At 36.4% G+C, this 17,335-nt stretch overlaps 1 protein-coding gene across 9 annotated transcripts in view; it reads left to right on the forward strand.

Moving 5' to 3' along the window:
* Nucleotides 1-17,335, forward strand: part of TBL1XR1 (TBL1X receptor 1) — a 170,051-nt gene that overhangs the window by 127,595 nt on the left and 25,121 nt on the right. For 8 of the 9 annotated variants that reach the window (XM_032340550.1, XM_032340560.1, XM_032340542.1 and 5 more), the window contains 3 exons: nt 4,478-4,580; nt 15,268-15,413; nt 17,055-17,277. In XM_032340550.1, coding sequence (XP_032196441.1) covers nt 4,523-4,580; nt 15,268-15,413; nt 17,055-17,277 — 427 coding nt within the window. In that variant the 5' untranslated portion in view covers nt 4,478-4,522. The remainder of the gene's footprint in view (nt 1-4,477; nt 4,581-15,267; nt 15,414-17,054; nt 17,278-17,335) is intronic. The other variant, XM_032340614.1, reaches the window with a different exon arrangement.

The following is a 17,335-nucleotide window of genomic DNA, read 5'->3' on the forward strand; positions in this document are numbered from 1 at the left end:
ACAGGTGTTAAATTACTGTCTGTAATGTCTTGAAGTAAAATATTTCATAGTGAAGATTGAAAATATTAAGTGTACTATTAATATAAACACTTGGCTAAATATTAGTTAAGACTAATTTTTATATTTACATTTGACTAATATAGCTATGGATCTGACTTAACTAATTGCCTGTAACTGATAGGCATTGTGGATAAAAGCTCTTAGAGTTTATAGGCTGTTCTGAGAGTTAGGATGGAGAACTACAAAGTCATTTACTTTTTTTTCCCATTTTTAGAACTCAATTCATTTACTGTTTAAGGATAAATAAGTATGATGAGGCAGAATATACCAAAAAATTGCTTTGGGTCGGGGGGCATGTGGGTGGCTCAGTTAAGCACCCAACTCTTGGTTTTGGCTCAGGTCATGAATTCAGGGTCATGAGATCAAGCTCCTCGTCAGGCTCCTTGCTGAGCGTGTAGCCTCCTTAAGATTTCTTTCTCTCCCACTGCTCCCCCCATCCCAAATCACTTTGTGACTTTTGGAAATATTATTCATTTTGAATGTCTTGTTCATTTAATAATCCATCAGCTCCTTGAGGGCAGGACTTTTTTTTTTTTTTTTTAAGATTTTATTTATTTATTTGACAGAGAGGGATCACAAGCAGGCAGAGAGAGAGAGAGAGGGAAGTGGGCTCCCTGCTGAGCAGAGACCCGGATATGGGACTCGATCCCAGGACCCCGAGATCATGACCTGAGCCGAAGGCAGCGGCTTAATCCACTGAGCCACGCAGGCGCCCCAGGTCTTATTTTTATCTCTGCAGACCTGACACCCAGATGGTATAGGATAGAGGTGTGGTGAATGTCTCGCTGCTGTTTTGTGATCTTGTTTAAAGATAGTTGTACACAGTGGAGGAGATGCGTTGGTAAGGCTTCTTGTATACACTATGAAAGTGAGTGATAGCTGGTATCTGAATGTCTGGTCTTCACCTGGGACGGATGAAGAGTACTATATCACATTATAGAGGACCCATTTTAGCTGTATTAGCAAACACACCAAAATGGAGCAGTTGTACAAAGCCATCGTGAATCCACTAAAGAGGTAGTCTAATTTCGCTCTTTGGCACACAGACTTTTAATGTATTTTGAAAGTGAAGACTGAGGTTTTCATTCAAGAATGTGTCTTAATGTTTTCTTTTTGTAGTGCAATCTCCTGTTCTTTTCAGGTGTCTTTTTGAAATTATAATTTTAAAAGGCTTAGTTTAATACAAACCATACTCTAGAATTAAGTGTTTTTGAAAATGGATAAACTCAAGTCTTTGTAGACTCTGTGTAGTTTTATTGCAATTGGGACCAAAACCTCTAGTACAGATTGCATTAAACTTAGAGTTTTTTGTTTTTTTTTTTAATGATACCTTTGTATGTTTCTCTTCACTAACTGAACTCTGCAAGGCTTGGGTGAACTTTATTTTATCTCTCTATTCCTACTCTCAGCATAGAGATTTGTCTGCCCTAACAACACACATGAGGAGCAATAAGGTTCTTTCTAGGAATATAAGAGCTAGCTGAAGTAGAACTACAGGTGGAACAATACTTGTAATTTGAACAGTTTACCCCTTTCCCTTAAAAAATATTACTCTTGATTCCAGAAATTGTTATACTACAGCATTGTGAATGGAATAAAAAAAATAAATAGCAGTTTGAACAGATAGGAACTTTTCTGTTCTACTTCTTGGGCATTTTTTGTGATGATCTTTTAAAATCTACCAGCATTATGTAGTTATTATAGGAACATTTATAGACAATAACATATCATTTTGGTTTGTATTTTTCTTTGCCCTGGAATATATTCGGTAATGCTGAAGCATCACTGATCACTGCTTTAAGTTGAGACATTGATGACCTTAGCTTATTAGAACCAAGCTTTATTGAAAACCTATGAATCTTAGGTACTTCAGCACCAGTGTTTGAATGTTGAAGTGAATGATATATTAGAGGAAAATAATACTCTGGTTTTTTTCTTTATCAGTTTATTTCACTTGGATTCCCCCACATCTCATTTTGGGAAATCCTGTTAATGAAATAATGATGAATTGTTTCCCTTACAAACAGATATCCATGATTGGTCAAATTATTTAATTTCTTAGAATTCTGTAATGGGTGGGATTGGATTTGTTTTGTTTTTTGAGAGAGAGCACATGTACATGCAAGAGTAGGAATGGGGTGCAGGGGTGGGGGAGAATCCCAAGCACGCTCCATGCCCAGTGCGGAACCAGATGTGTGCGGCTCAGTCTCATGATCCTGAGATCATGACCTGAGCCAAAATCAAGAGTCAGTCCTTAAGCAACTGAGCCACTCTAGTTTTGTTTTTTAAAATTATTCAGTTTAACAGGCTTTCGAAATTGACTATTTAATATATACTCTGAATGCCAGATACATTGCTACATATTACTGTGCGTCAGCATAAAACTGAGGAAGATACCCTCCAGGGCACGAGTCACTTAATGTACCATAGTAGCATCTAGACAAGATGTCCTGAGCCAAAATCATCAAAGGAGTATTTACTTTTGTTATGCAAAACATTCAGGTTATTAATTGTACCTCCTGAGTTAATTTTGTGGAAGAGTACCTTTTTCTTTCTATGAAGATAATTGTGACTCTTTGTCTGTGGTTTCTCTTCTTCTGTGGAAGTACTGTGAATCCAGATTTCCTCAAAGAACCTTTGGTTCTTCCTTTCACCTCATTCCTTTGTCCAGCTGGTCACACTTTGGAACCCCCTGAACTTCTTCCTGGCTTCAGTGCCACAGCCCAGGTTTCATTTATTAATTAGGTCCCTGCAACATCCTACTACCTCAGCTTTTACTCCAGTCCATCTTCCTTCCAGTCTCTTCTGCATGTCAGAGCCAGGATGATCTTTATACAGTGTCGATCTGGTGATTCTGCCACCTGCTTAAAACCTGTCAGTATATTTTCTGTAAGTAATGCTGTCAAGGCCCGGCAGAACAGGGTTTTGTTTGTGTTTCGAGCCTTACTTCCATGTTTTGTTTTCTCTTTCTTCATCCAACCTTTTCACTAACTCTTACTGCTCACTGGATTCCTTCCCTTCCCTGCCTTCTTCCCACAAGTATTTATGTCCTCCCGCTCCTAGTCCATCCTTCCGGGTCTAAACACCAGTGATACTTTCTTCAAGATGTATTTCCTGGCTTCTAAATTTGGTCAGGAATTCCTCTGTGTGTGTCATTGGAAAATTGTTATTACTTTCTTGTTTGTCTTCTTTCCTGTGACAGAAGCTTGTTGTGCTTAGTCACTACTATTTCCACAACTTAGGGCAGCAGCAGTTTCCCTCACACAGTAGCCTACTCGGGTGTTTGTTAATTTATGACTTCTAAATATCCTGTGAACTCTGCATCATAAAGAGACTGATGATGTAGTGTTAGATAGCCCTTTACTGAATAGATGTCAGTCTATCCTTTTAAAATGCGGGACCAAAAAAGTACACAGTCTGTGGGTCAGATCTGGCCCACTAGTCTTTTATAAGGACCACAAGCTAAGAAAGGTGGTTTTGTTGTTGTTGTTTTAAGTGCCTGAAAAGAAGTCTGAAGAGAAATATTTTATGATCCAACTTTATCATATGAAATCCAGATTTCAGCATCCATAAATAAAATTTGATTGGAACATGGCCTGACTCATTTGTCTACATCTTGTTTGTTGCTGCTTTTGTGCTACAACCATAGAGTTGAGTGGTTTTAATAGAAACTGTGTATGGGAGGCAAAGCTTAACATATTTACTGTCGGACTCTGTACAAAAGATGTTTGCTGACTTCTTTTCTGTGACATGAGAACAGATAAGTATAATGAGAACATATTTAAGTTAGGTCTTCGTTTCCTTTTTTCCTCTCTCTGAATTCAAGATTTAAGTATGTCCGTTAAGAGAATATCATTTAAGTTTTGAAAATTGTATTCCTACCTCTCTGCTTTACAATGTAGCCAGATCCTTCTGAAACTTGAACATTGTAGGTTAGATGTTGAGAGAACAGAGACCTCAAATCCTCTCAAATTATGTAGACAAAACCAATGTAGATGGCTCATCCCTTACCCAGTGGTCTAAAATCATTCTTTTCCTAAATATATAATATTCTGATTCCTAAAATGTGCTGTTCTTTTTTTCTTTTTCTTTTTTTACAGTTAAGGAGAAAGGGGAAACAACTTTTTAATGCTATTTGATACAGTCATATAAAATACAGTGCTAAAGCCCTTTTCTAAATTTTGAATCCTTTTTGCAAATATGTTACCTTGCAGAAAAATAGACCAGCCATGTTTTGGTTGTATAATCTATTACTAACTATTGGAATAACTTTATTTGTTAGGGTTTATTATTAGGCAATATAGAACCTTCATTTTACATCATTTAATAAAATCAAATGGTTTTTACAACATTGTTTACGTTTTGTCTAAAAATATTTTATTGAGAAAATACTTAATTAACTTTGTTTTATTTTTAGGGTTATATCCTGTGTTGTGACCTCATGGTTTAAGTGGGAATAAAGATGAGTATAAGCAGTGATGAGGTCAACTTCTTGGTATATAGATACTTGCAAGAGTCAGGTGAGTACTTTCATAAAGTAAATAGGCCTCAAATTATTTTAATATTCTCAAAATAACCTTTTATGCATTTGAAATTTGTATCAGTCCAAACTGTTGAACTTTGTATGTTTCCTTAATGTCTGGACTGCCATTTTAAAGCTATGTGTTACTGCATGGTTTAACTCTCTGACTCTTTCAAATATGTTGGAATCATCCCAGGCAAATATTTGTTAACAAATGGTTTGGCTTTCATTGTTCAAAGACCATTTTTATAAGTTGTTATGAGATTGCACATGGTCAGTAGGAACATATAAACTTTCAGATAGCATCAATTTGATAATGTATATTCAGAATCCTCAGCTAAATGTTACTGATCCTAATTGCAGTTAGCATTTCAATAACTAAATTAACCATATTTTTTCAGAATGTTTTCTCAATCATTATCCCTATTAATTTAGTTTATTCTTGACCCGAATTCTTACTGATGTGTTTATTGGTGGGTGACCAATATATTAAATCATTGGAGGCCATTTGTAATAAATATTAAGTAAATCTGTTCATTTTTAAACAGATTAAGAGGCATCTTAAAACAGAAGGAAGACTACAAGGGAAAATGTGGGATGGATTAAGCAAGAAAATGTAAAAATAGAAGAGGGGAAGCGTGGGGTGGATGGGACACATGACCAGGGAAGATTGACTGCACTGGTGCACGCAGGTTGTTAGCAGGACTTCTTACCACTTGAAAGTTGAAAATAAGCTGGAGAGGTTGAATTTTAGAAATCATACAAGTTGGGATGTTGTAGTAGTAAGTTGAGGCATAGTGTTTGTGTAAAAGGGTAACTGTGGTTGGCTCATTTGAGGGAGGATAGAAAGCTGGAAGTAGGAACTGAACCCTCAGTTTTGACTTTGAAATGATAGTTATTCTTCTGATAGGGCTTAGTCATTATCCTTTCCTACGCAGGGAGTGCACACGCCCCTGTTTGCCGAGCTTTTGCCAGCTGTGCTCCAGTTTTGAGCTTTGCTGTCCCCTGGGGGTTCCTAGTCCCAGGCACCATCGCTGCTTCTCTCTGGCCTGAAAGAGCTGAGAAAATGATGGCTAATGAGGGCAGAAAAGGAGAAACTAAAAGCAGCCAACTAAGGCAGAATAATTTATTCTGAAGCTTTGAAATGAGTGCATCTTGTTTTGTTTTGTTTTTCTTTTTCTTTTTCAGCTGGTCAGCTGGTATTGAAGGCAGATCCTAAAATGATATCCATGAATATTTTGAGCAAGATTAAAATGATTAATAAAGTGGAAAAAGTAGTGACCTGACGTAGTGATTATTAACATATATAAGACAGATGCACATGCCTTATTATTGTTACTTGGTAACTTTGGCCAAAATTGAAAGAATTGTTAGGTTAAAACGAACTCCTGCTTTTTCTGCCTTTGAATCTGACTGCCATTTGAGCCAGAGCTTTGAGACCTCGGACACAAAAGTAGACCATGCTGTGAAGGGCCAACAGAGTAGATGAGAAATGTATGTAGTGGCTTGTAGGTGTATTATAAAGGCAACTGCTTAGGCTGAATCACAGGAAACCGTTGTTTCTGGAAACAGTTGGAATAACTCAGCAGCATCCTGTAGTTCAGCCTATGCTGAGATGAAATGAGACAAGGTGAAGGTAGAGATGTTGATGAATGCTCAGATTTTGTAGCAAACAGAAGCCTGTAAATTGTTGTGTGATGTTGCCACCAAAAAAAAAAGAAAAGAAAAGAAAAGAAAATACATCAAGTAGAAGAGGCAGTAAAATAATACCCTGGAGTAATTTTTGTAACACTATCCAGTGGTTAAATATTGTCAGAAGTCTTCTTGAAGTTACTAATGTTCTCAGAGAAAATCCTTTGAAATTCCACGTTTTAAGGTGTTCTGTGTTGTAGTAAATAAAAATAAAGCAAGAATTATATTTTTTAAAAAAACCGTGTGGTACACTGCTGGTTATCATAATAAGTCCTTTATTTTTTACTTACATAATAAGTCCTTAATTTTTTACTGTATTCTTAGTTGTGCTTTGTGTATTTAGAAAGGTTTATATTTTATAGTGTACCTGTCATGAAGTGCGATGTTAAGCCACATCTCTGAAAATGTGAACATCAGTCCCTTTATTAAATGTGTAACTTCCTATTGACGTTACTGTTTACATGGGGGAAAATCAGGTTCAACTAATGACATTTGACTTATGTTAGTTTTTCTAGGAATGCAACTTGCCATAAATTTTAAGAACCGCATATACCAGAGTTCTATTTGATCCTCTGACTACCTGCATCAGAATCACTTAGAGAATGGCGAATGTGGTTCAGGAATTTGCATTTTACAAATGTCCCAGGTGTTTCTTGGGTATATAAAGTTTGAAAAGTTTTGAAAGCCACTGGTCCATATTACTTGTAGGACAATTAGAAGTTGGTAAGAAAGTTGACATCAGGTATATAGCATGTTCACAGGATGTTGAAAGAAAAATTATATTTGGTAGCTATTTGAGATAAAGTAGAAAGCATGAAGTGTACAAATTGAGATTGGGGTGTGAGAATATCTCCTACTAAGCATTAGGGAGGTGCCACTAAAAGTGGTGTATTTGTATTTATAGGCAGGATTTTATAGGAATGATGGGGCATGTTTATATCATAAAGGATACCATGAGACATTCATTTGAAGTTACTTCCAGAAGTAGGAGATGGGAAAGAGTTTAGGAAATTGATAGTTCTGCCAGCTCAGACCAGGTTTCAGATAGAGCTCAGAATCTGGCCATCTCAGTACTTGGTGACTTATTCCTTCTTGATTCTGATCTCTAATTATATGTAAAAAAGGCCATTTTGCAAGTAAGTTGATTTTGGAATAGAGTAATTCCTTTTCTGGGTGTATTGTGGTGTATTTTGGAGTACTTAATTAGATTAGGAGATAGGAAGAAATGAAGTACTCATGACAAAGAAAATACCTGTGAAAAGACCTTCACAAGACTTTTTTTTTTAATTTAAAGATTTTATTTATTTATTTGACAGACAGAGATCACAAGTAGGCAGAGACAGACAGAGAAGCAGGCTCCCTGCTGAGCAGAGACCCCCCCCCCCCATGCGGGACTTTATCCCAGGACCCTGGGATCATGACCTGAGCTAAAGGCAGAGGCTTTAACCCACTGAGCCACATAGGCGCCCTGAAGAGAGAGTGGGAAGCAAGCTCCCTGATGAGCCGAGAGCCGGTATGTGGCTCGATCCCAGGACCCTGAGATCATGACTTGAGCCAAAGGCAGAGGCTTAACCCACTGAGCCACCCAGATGCGCCCCCCAAGACTGGTTTTTAAAGACTACCACTTCTAAGGAAAGTAAAATTTTTTCTTGCTTGTCTCATTTTCTAAAAGCCCTCAGATAGCAAGTCCAAAAAATACCTTATGAAAGTTTGTTCTTTTTTTGATAAATATATAATTTAGAAATGATGTTTTCCAACAAGAACTTCTAATATTTGTTCCTGTAAATACTGTTTAACGTTGACTGGACTATGGTATCTGTCTCCAGAGAGAATAAAACCCCTTAAATTGTTTTAAATACTTTATACCATGTGATGACCATCCTGTTATGACTATTATCAGCACTAGAAGATATCTATTAGAAGTCTGTCCCTCTCGCCAAATTATATAACTTTTTATTTTTTTCTTCATCCATAAAAGTTGTTGCTTGTTCAAAAGGGATTACATTATGATATTCAGCCTTAAATGTTTTTATAGGTCTGTTTGAAATAAGTCACCCTCCCCTACTCATTAAAACTAATTAAGAGGAAAGTATTTATTGTAAGATGTCCTTATTAAATGTTGTAACTTAATTTTTCTCCGTTTTGTCTCTAGCCAGTTTCTTTAGTCATCACCATTTTGTACTTCATTGAAATAGATGTAGGCTTTCATAGGCAACAAAAATTTTCTAGGAAAGAAAATTTTTTTCTCTTTTGAGATGACTTGAAAATCGAGTGACTGTATTTGACAGTGTAGTACCATAGGTAATGATTGACTTGATTATTCAGTATGCTCCATTTAATTAGCATTTGCCCAAGGGCATTAATAATTTGATTGCCCTAATAACTCACATCTAGCAACCATATGCAGAGTAAGTAAGCACTAAGGGGTTACTGCTAAGTTGTATGGAACAGAACTTGATACAGTGTTAATTTTAAAAGAGGTAAGGTGGTTTTAAATTTCCCTCCCTCCCCCACCCCTTACATCACCTTTGAGTCTTCTCTTAGTTATTGAGTTTTTTTTCTAGAGAAATTGTACTGGCAATTATTTGTGAATTTGTGCCACCTTATTTCTTGTTGCTTTGTGTAAGATGTAATTTTATTTTGCTTTAAATGGTTTGAGGGAGAATTCTCGTTTCTGTGTAAAACTATCATCTCTGACATGTATAAGAGTTCAGTAGCATGTTGTTGAATAGTGTACTTAATATTGGATGCTGTGAAACAGTTGCATTTTATGGTTGAAGACTAACTGGAAAATTCAAGAACAGTACGTCCTTATGACTGAACTGTCTTCTAGATTTTGATTCTGAATGCTATCATTTTTTAAAATCCTCATGTTTTTAGAACTAATGTTCATCTTGCCATCCAGTCTCAGTTTATGAAAAAGTGATGATGTACGTGAGCTTAAAGTATTTGGTTCATGAAAGATCATCTTCTGTCTCCCATCCCCAGCTCTCTCCACTGTTCACAAACTGTTTCCAGCGGATGGATATTCAGTCTCTCTGAATGTAGGCCTTGCACCACCCCACTTATTTTGAGACGATGCTTCCTTCAGATGTTGTTATTTATGAGAGCATACACACTTAATTTAGAAATCTACACATAATTGTAGTAGGCACAGACTAACCTGAATGTTTATGTATAACATAAGATTCTGATCTGTAACACCATGGAGCCTATTTGTTGTGTTTTGTTTTTATTTTTTTCATTTAATGATTTGGTATTACCCCTACCTACAGTGGCTAAGAAAATGTCAGCAATCAGATGACAGTGTAGTTTCTCTTGATTGAGATGAAGGTAACGGGGCCAGATAAACATTCCTTCCTCCGTGTCTTTCTGCTGGTGCCACTTATAAACACACTTGAACAATGAACTGAATGGAGTCAGATTAAACCAGGTCTCAGTGCCACTAGCCATGAAGCCCTGGACTGAGGAGAGTTCAGGATTGTGTATGTCCACCTCTAGTCTTTCTTTTCATTTTTATGAGTAATTGGTCAGCTACAGAAATGCAGGTTAAGTATATATACATTTTGATTTATAATCAAATAAAATCTGCAGTAACATGGATTTGCACATATAGTTGTTGTACACATGACTACAATAAACGGCAAGTATTTGTCAAAAATCGTAGTAAATTTTATACTTCCAAATCAGTTTTCTCTTTTATAAGCTGAATGATTTTTTCTTTTTTTTGCTGATAAAGGAAAATTCCTATTTACACATTACTGCTGACATGCTTGTTAAAAGACAGATGTCGTTTAGTAATTACCAAATAGAGAACTTGTTCAGTCTTACTAGTAATCTTCTTGCTAATTTTGTTCAAGAATAGCCAGCATAATAAGGGTGTAGGGGAACATAAATTGCTGATGGCACTATAGATTTGTATAATTGGGGGGCAATGCAGTTGTGCAGTTATAAAAACTTCGTTTAAAATGCCCATGCCCCCCCCCCAAGCTTTTGAGGGAATCCATCCTAAGGAGAGAAAAATAAATACCTGTTAAAAGCCTATACATGTAGGTATTTGAGGTAACATTCCTAAATAGTAAACACTGAGAAAATCTAAGCTATCCATAGATGAGATGAGTAATTTACTAGTTGAGTGCATTCATTGGCCAAATAGTATGATAATATAATTCATGTAGAATGTTCATGGTTATATATATTTTTAAGGACAAAATTAGGGCACAGAAGATAGCATCCCTTGTGTGTTATATTGTGTTGTATTGTGATTTGTTATATTGTGTGTTACATTGTGATGGAGGAAAACGGTGTATAGAGAAAAAAAGGAAATATAAAAATATTAACAATTACACTTGGGTTTGGTATTGTAATGTTTTTACTTCTCCATGTTGTCCATTTTTTTTTAGTAAGTACTGGGTCTACATCTCCCAACATGCAAGATCCTCCTCCTTTTCACATTGTCTAGAATCTTTTAAGCATGTTAAGTATGAACTTTTCAGAATAAACCAAAATCTGGGTCTGCAGGACACAGTTGCAAATGGATTTGGGGACAAGGAGGTTTTGTCATGATGGGAGCAGGGATGTAATTTTCTGGGTTGGTTTTTGTTTTTGTTTTTTACCTGAAACTTCAGTAGGATCTTGGGTTATTAGATTTTCCTTCTGGACTGTGTCATGATAATAGTTCAGCTTTGTGTGTTGTTGGTGTTGTTGAGTCTCCCTGTAGGTCAATTTGCATATTCCTGTAGTCTGTCTGAAAGGGGAGTTGGGTTGCTCTGGACAACCAAAACCTTTTTGAGAACACAGTCCCTGTCATCCCAAGGGAATGCCTTCCCTGAAACAAGCAGTGTGCAGAAAGCAGTGGTTTTGTGATCTTGTTTTTTATTTGGGAAACATGTGTAGTCTCATGGGCTCCTGAGTCACCACACCTCTCTTGCCACTGCTTGTCTTTATTCCCGAGTTACTGTATACTGAACTTCATGGTTTTTAGCCTTACTTTCTTTCTGGAATCTCTTTTCCACCTCCCAAATCTTAATCACCCTAGCAAATTTGTAGAGTACTTGATTATGGAGGTATTATTACATCAGATTTGCTCTTATTCCGGGAAGAAAGGGATGCTATTTTAAGCAATCAAGCCAGTCTTTAACATCTCATAGATGTTATAGGTGAATCTCTTTTGCCTTCTGTACTATGTAAATCAAAAGCGTCCCTAAAAAAGTGTTTCCTGCACATGTATTTACAGATAAATGGAGATATTCTTTGGCATAACCTGGTTCAAGTTTTAGAAGGAAGATTTAAGTCGTATGTTGTTTGTATGTTTGTTTTGATTCATAGGTTTTCTGGTGTGCCAAAATACATTATAGTAGAATTGCGTACTGATTTATCAAATATTTATTGAGAATTAATTAAATTAGGTAACATTCTAGGTTTCCAGAATGAAAAGACATCAACTCTTTATTCAAGTAGCCCAGTCTAGCGTCGTACACATACAAGATAGTCGTACACATACAAGATAACCGTTCAGTGTGGTAAATACCATACATGTAACAAACAGTAGGATTAACATAGCAGAGAAAGATCATCCTCTGGGGTAGTGATAAAAGGACTTCCCCTCCATTCAGATAGGAGGAAAGAACTTAGGAACACATTAGCTATAAAAGTGTGAGATAGCATAGCATATTCACAGTACTACAGCACTACAAGTAATTGAGAATCACTTAAATTTAATGTGTAATGGGAAGAAGGGTGGGGAGCATGGAGCTGGGGAGATGAATATGGAGAGATAAGTAGGGTCAGATTACAAAGGTAACTGTGTATTGTACTTAGAAGTATGGCCTTTATTAGGAGGTGCCAAAGGGATCAGGGATCGGTGAAAGTGCCCAAGTAAGGAGTGATGTGATTGGTTTTGTTTCACAGATAATTCCCTGGCTGTAGTGTGGCAAATGGACTGGGCTGGGGAAAGAGGAACTTAGGGTAGTAACTGTAGACAATAGATGATGGGGACTGAACTCCAGATTCCAGCACTAGCAGAACAGGAAAGCTAAACTAGTATTGTTAGGATTTGGTGACTGGTGAAGTACCAGGGGTCAGGGTGAAAGTTAGGATGACTTTCAGGTATAATGAAGGCGGTCAGATTTCTAAGGAAAATGAAGTTTTAGGGAGGGGAGTAAGAAAAGTAGTTTTGAATATAATTTTAAGCTGCCATGTAATGCTAGGACTATAAATTTCAAAATTACAGTTGAATTCAACATTTACTGGGGCAGAGTGTTTTTAATTTTGGAACTTTTTTAGAGTAGACATTAAATGTGAAGTGTCCAAACAATGCTAATAACCCTTTCAGTGCTGTTTTCTTACTATTTGAGAGCATTGTAAGCACATCTGTGATAACTGGAGATGGATATAAGCACCTGGGATAGCTTCTCTCCTGGTCTGATAGAAAAATTCAGGATACACAATGTGCTAGCCCCCAATCAATGTTGTTGCACCTGCTACTCTTAGGATATTCTTGAACGTAAGCTTGAACTCTGTCTAATTTAAACAGGTTCTAAATGTGATGAATTTTGATTATTTAAATTATATTCATGAATTAGAGGGTTCAGAAGTCCTGGACTTTGCTAAAACTTGTAAGGCTTATGAAAGTCAAAACACCTGAAAAACATTGCTAATAAGATGTCTTAATGTTTCATGCACTATTGACACCACTTCCTAACAGCCTGAGTTGAAATAGAACAATGATGTAATCCTTTGTTTTCTGTTAGTAATAGGAGCTCACTCTGTCTTCACTTTATCCTTGACCGTATATCAACTTAATTGTTCAGTAGGAGAAATGAAATGTAGTAGTTACCTCCATGGTCTCTGAATGAATTTAAATCCTTATCCTCTTAAAGATAATGTGTTGTATATACACAAAGGAATATTACTCAGCCATAAAAAATGAAATCTTGCCATTTGCAATACCATGGATGGAGAGAAATAAGTCAGTGAAAGACAAATACCATATGATTTCACTCATATGTGAAATTGAAGAAACAAAACAGATGAACATAGGGGGAAAGAGACAAACCAAGAACAGACTCTTACCTGTAGAGAACAAACTGAGGATTACTGGAGGCAGGGTTGGGTGGGGGGCTGGATTAAACTGGTTATGGGTATTAAGGAGGGAATTTTTAATGAGCACTAGGTGTTGTGTGATGTTGAATCACTAAACTGTACACCTGAAACTAATATTACACTGTATGTTAACTAACTGGAATTTAAACAAAAACTTAAAATATAAATCCTTATCTTATTAGTGGCAGTTTTCCCATGTGTTAGCTCAGATTATAAAATAATAAAACTATGTATGTATGCATGGTGGAGACCCTCCGTAAATGGTACTGTCTATCTTGAAGTCTTTGTAAATCTCTGAGCCACTTGGCTGTTTAGCTTTTCTTCCCATTTATGATTGACTGCAGAATTTATTTAGGGAAGGGCATATAATTGAAAATGGGACTCTGCAGCCTCACTGCTTTATCTTTTACCATCTCTTTACATCCTTCCCAACATTTAGTCTTAGCCTTCTACCCTGGCAATCTGGAATCTACTCATATTCAAGTAGTTGTTGGTTTCCTGATAGGGACAATGATGCAGAATGATGCTCCTTTTCGTTGGTATATTTTTTAGTTTCATTGCTATGTCTTTTGGCCATCGCTGTGGGCCAAAAACCATAAATATGTTCAATAATTATCATGCCTGTAGGCAAAATCATGAGTTAAAATCTAAGTCTTAAAAGTAACGTCCTTTCACTTCTCACTATGGGTTGCAGGAGTAGAATGGCCAGGTGTTTCCAAGAGGGAAGAAGCCATGAGGAAAACCAGCTTAGGTGGACTTTGTCTACTGGCCAATTAAAATCTTTCCTAGCCACATGCTTTCTGTGAGTCCGTAGTATTTTATTCTAGTCTGTTTATAGGTGTCACAAGAAGCCTGAAACTGGAAGCACAATATGCAGCAAGAAACAGAGTTAGCACTAAAAAACTAGGATAGGCTAGGTAACAGTTATTACGTGGGTTAATCCATTTAAGACACAAGTAAGCCCATATTCATTCAGTTTACTTAGTATGGAAATTTCTTAACATTCCATATTATATGTATAATGTGATTGAATTGTTTAAAATACATTAACGATAGGTACTGTGTAATGATAACCTCTGATGGATGTTTTAGTAAAGAGAATACACATGGATCTATCATTTTACTAGAATTTTACCTTTAAGTTTGAACTTAACTTTCATAAAAAGTTAAGACCGACATAAAGAGATTTTTATTATGTGTTTTAGGTTTAAGTATTTCAAATTAAAATAAAGAATTGCTGACAGAAACTCAGTATTTACTTGCTAACTTTTGTTTTCTAAAGCTTTCATTTAGATGGGTTATTACTAAGTAGCAAAAAATTAGTAATTCTTTTTTGCATTTAACTCATACATACAGTGAGATTTAAGCATAAAAATTATTTTTGTTTTTATAAATAAACTTTAGTTTGCTTTTTATTTCCTAAGTTAAAAAATTCTGCAAAATACTGGATTTATAATGTGTTTGATAATTTTTATGTAGAACTTCAAATACAGTACAGAATAATAAATGTCACCTTAATTTAACTTGGCCTAAATTATCTAAAGTGAAGCAGTGGATTCACATGATTTCCAAACCCCCAGCTTTAAAGTTTGATGCTATTCTTTGAGGAAAATGATGTGCCGTGGCTAAATTTTGTATGTATTAGAGACTTCATATAATATTTTGTGTAATTAAAGTGGAAAGGAAAATATGTAAAAGTTAATATGCTTGAATTTGGGCATTTCTTTCTTTTTTTTCTTTCTTTCTTTTTTTAAACATATTTGACCTTAGTTAACAGTCTGGGATTTTAGATGGATTGTGATTTGAAAGATTACAGAGGTCTTTCATTTGTGTCCTATAACATGTTGTCACTAGGAAAATAAATTCTTATACCTTTTCTTTGCTTTTAGGATTTTCTCATTCAGCGTTTACCTTTGGTATAGAAAGCCATATCAGTCAGTCTAACATAAATGGTGCCCTTGTCCCACCTGCTGCATTGATTTCTATCATCCAGAAAGGTCTACAGTATGTAGAGGCAGAAGTTAGTATTAATGAGGTAAGGAAAATTTATTTCAATACAAACTCTTAAATTTGTCCTTAAATCTGCTCTCTTGTTTGTTCATTATCTGACTTCAGCTTCACTAGGTTAACAGAATCGAAGAGTGGTGTTCCTTATGTCACAATCAGGTTGAACGGGCAAGGCGGGTTGGCTTCGAACTGTAAGAACCATTAGTTCTAGTTTATTTCCCTTTCTAGGGTTTCATAAGTAAATAATAAGAAATAATTTTCTATAAAACAATAACATTGTGCTTTGTGTTTCTTTAAGACAACAATACTGAGAACATAATTGATGGTCTGAAAAATTACAAAACCTCAGGTTATTTGGTTAGACCTGATTTTGGAAGGCAGTTTATAATTAAAGCCAACTCTTGATATTTTTGCCTATCTAATAAGATTCATGTATAGGTAAATTCAGGTGTCAGCCAACTATGACCCATGAGCCAAATCCTGCCTGCTTGCCTGTTTTTACATTGGAATACAGCCACGCTCATTCACTTACATGAATTGTTTTGGCTTCTTGGGTGCTGCAGTGGCAGAGTTGAATAGTTGTGATAGAGACCTTATGCTCTGCAAAACCTAAGGTATTTACTGTTTGGCCTTTCACAGAATAAGTTTGCAAACCCTGGTCTAGCTAAAAATTTTCATATATGGTCAGGATTTATAACACGTGGAGCTCAGAGAGATGTGCCAGGTTTTGTAAATCAGAGCACCCCATCACCCCACTGTAGGTTGTCCACCAGCTTATCATGAATCAGGCCTTACAAATGCATATTCCTAGCTCATTTATCCAGTTTCTATTTCTGACTTGTTCTGTCTCCTTGTGCCTCCTGGAGAACTTTTTATTAATTGTGAGCTTCCTAATACCAATGAGAGGAGCTTTGGAAAATTACAGCTACCCCATAAAATTAAAGAGCACCAGTCTCAGAGTTACGATGGTACTTTTTATGTGTAGTGTGCATATGACTACCCTGGAGAGCTTGTTAAAACACGGATTCTTGAGCCCTTCAGAGATTTCCATTCCGTAGGTTTGACTGTCCATTTACAACAAGCTACAGGCTGTGATGGCAGTGCTTTCAGTCCTCAGGTCACACTAGGAATAGCGTCAATTAGGAGATCCTCATTGCCATTGACTGGGGCTGTGTGACTTCTGCAAGTCTTTAAACCTGATTGTGCTTCTGTCTCAGCATTAGTAAAATGAGATGATTGTATGGCAGGATATCTGAAGTCTGTTTCTTGTTTCAGTATTTGAATGAAATCACAAACTTTTGAGTCCAACAAAGCTGTTTTAAAAGTTTTTAGTTGTAAAGAGGTATTTATTCTAACGTGGCACCAAGCCTCCTACCATTGTATGAACTCTTTCATATTGGTCATTGCTAGTCTAATTGTGGAATCTAATTAATAAACTTTTTATAACCTGGGCCTACGTTTTATTACTACTTTGAATATTTTAACTTTCTCTGTGCAATATTTCACAGTATGACCTAGATGAGGAGGAGGAAAATTGAAACAGCTCTTCACAGTTGCTTCATTCTATGAGACTGACGCGCTACCTACTGCGCTAACGAGGCACCTACAGTTGCTTCGTTCTAAATGTGTTCTCTTTCACGGTTCTTTTCTCCAAATTTTCCACATCCAGGATGGTACCTTGTTTGATGGTCGGCCAATAGAGTCTCTGTCCCTGATAGACGCCGTAATGCCTGATGTAGTACAGACAAGACAGCAAGCTTACAGGGATAAGCTCGCACAGCAGCAAGCGGCAGCTGCCGCCACCTCCACAGCCGCCACAAACCAGCAGGGGTCTGCAAAAAATGGAGAAAACACAGCAAATGGGGAGGAGAACGGAGCACATACTATAGCAAGTGAGCTGAAATAAGAATTTCTAAAAATGCCTTTGCAGAAAAAGTATTTTTCTTTATG

This window comes from Mustela erminea, chromosome 1, assembly GCF_009829155.1.
Source record: "Mustela erminea isolate mMusErm1 chromosome 1, mMusErm1.Pri, whole genome shotgun sequence".
In the NCBI taxonomy this organism is placed as follows: Eukaryota; Metazoa; Chordata; class Mammalia; order Carnivora; family Mustelidae; genus Mustela; species Mustela erminea.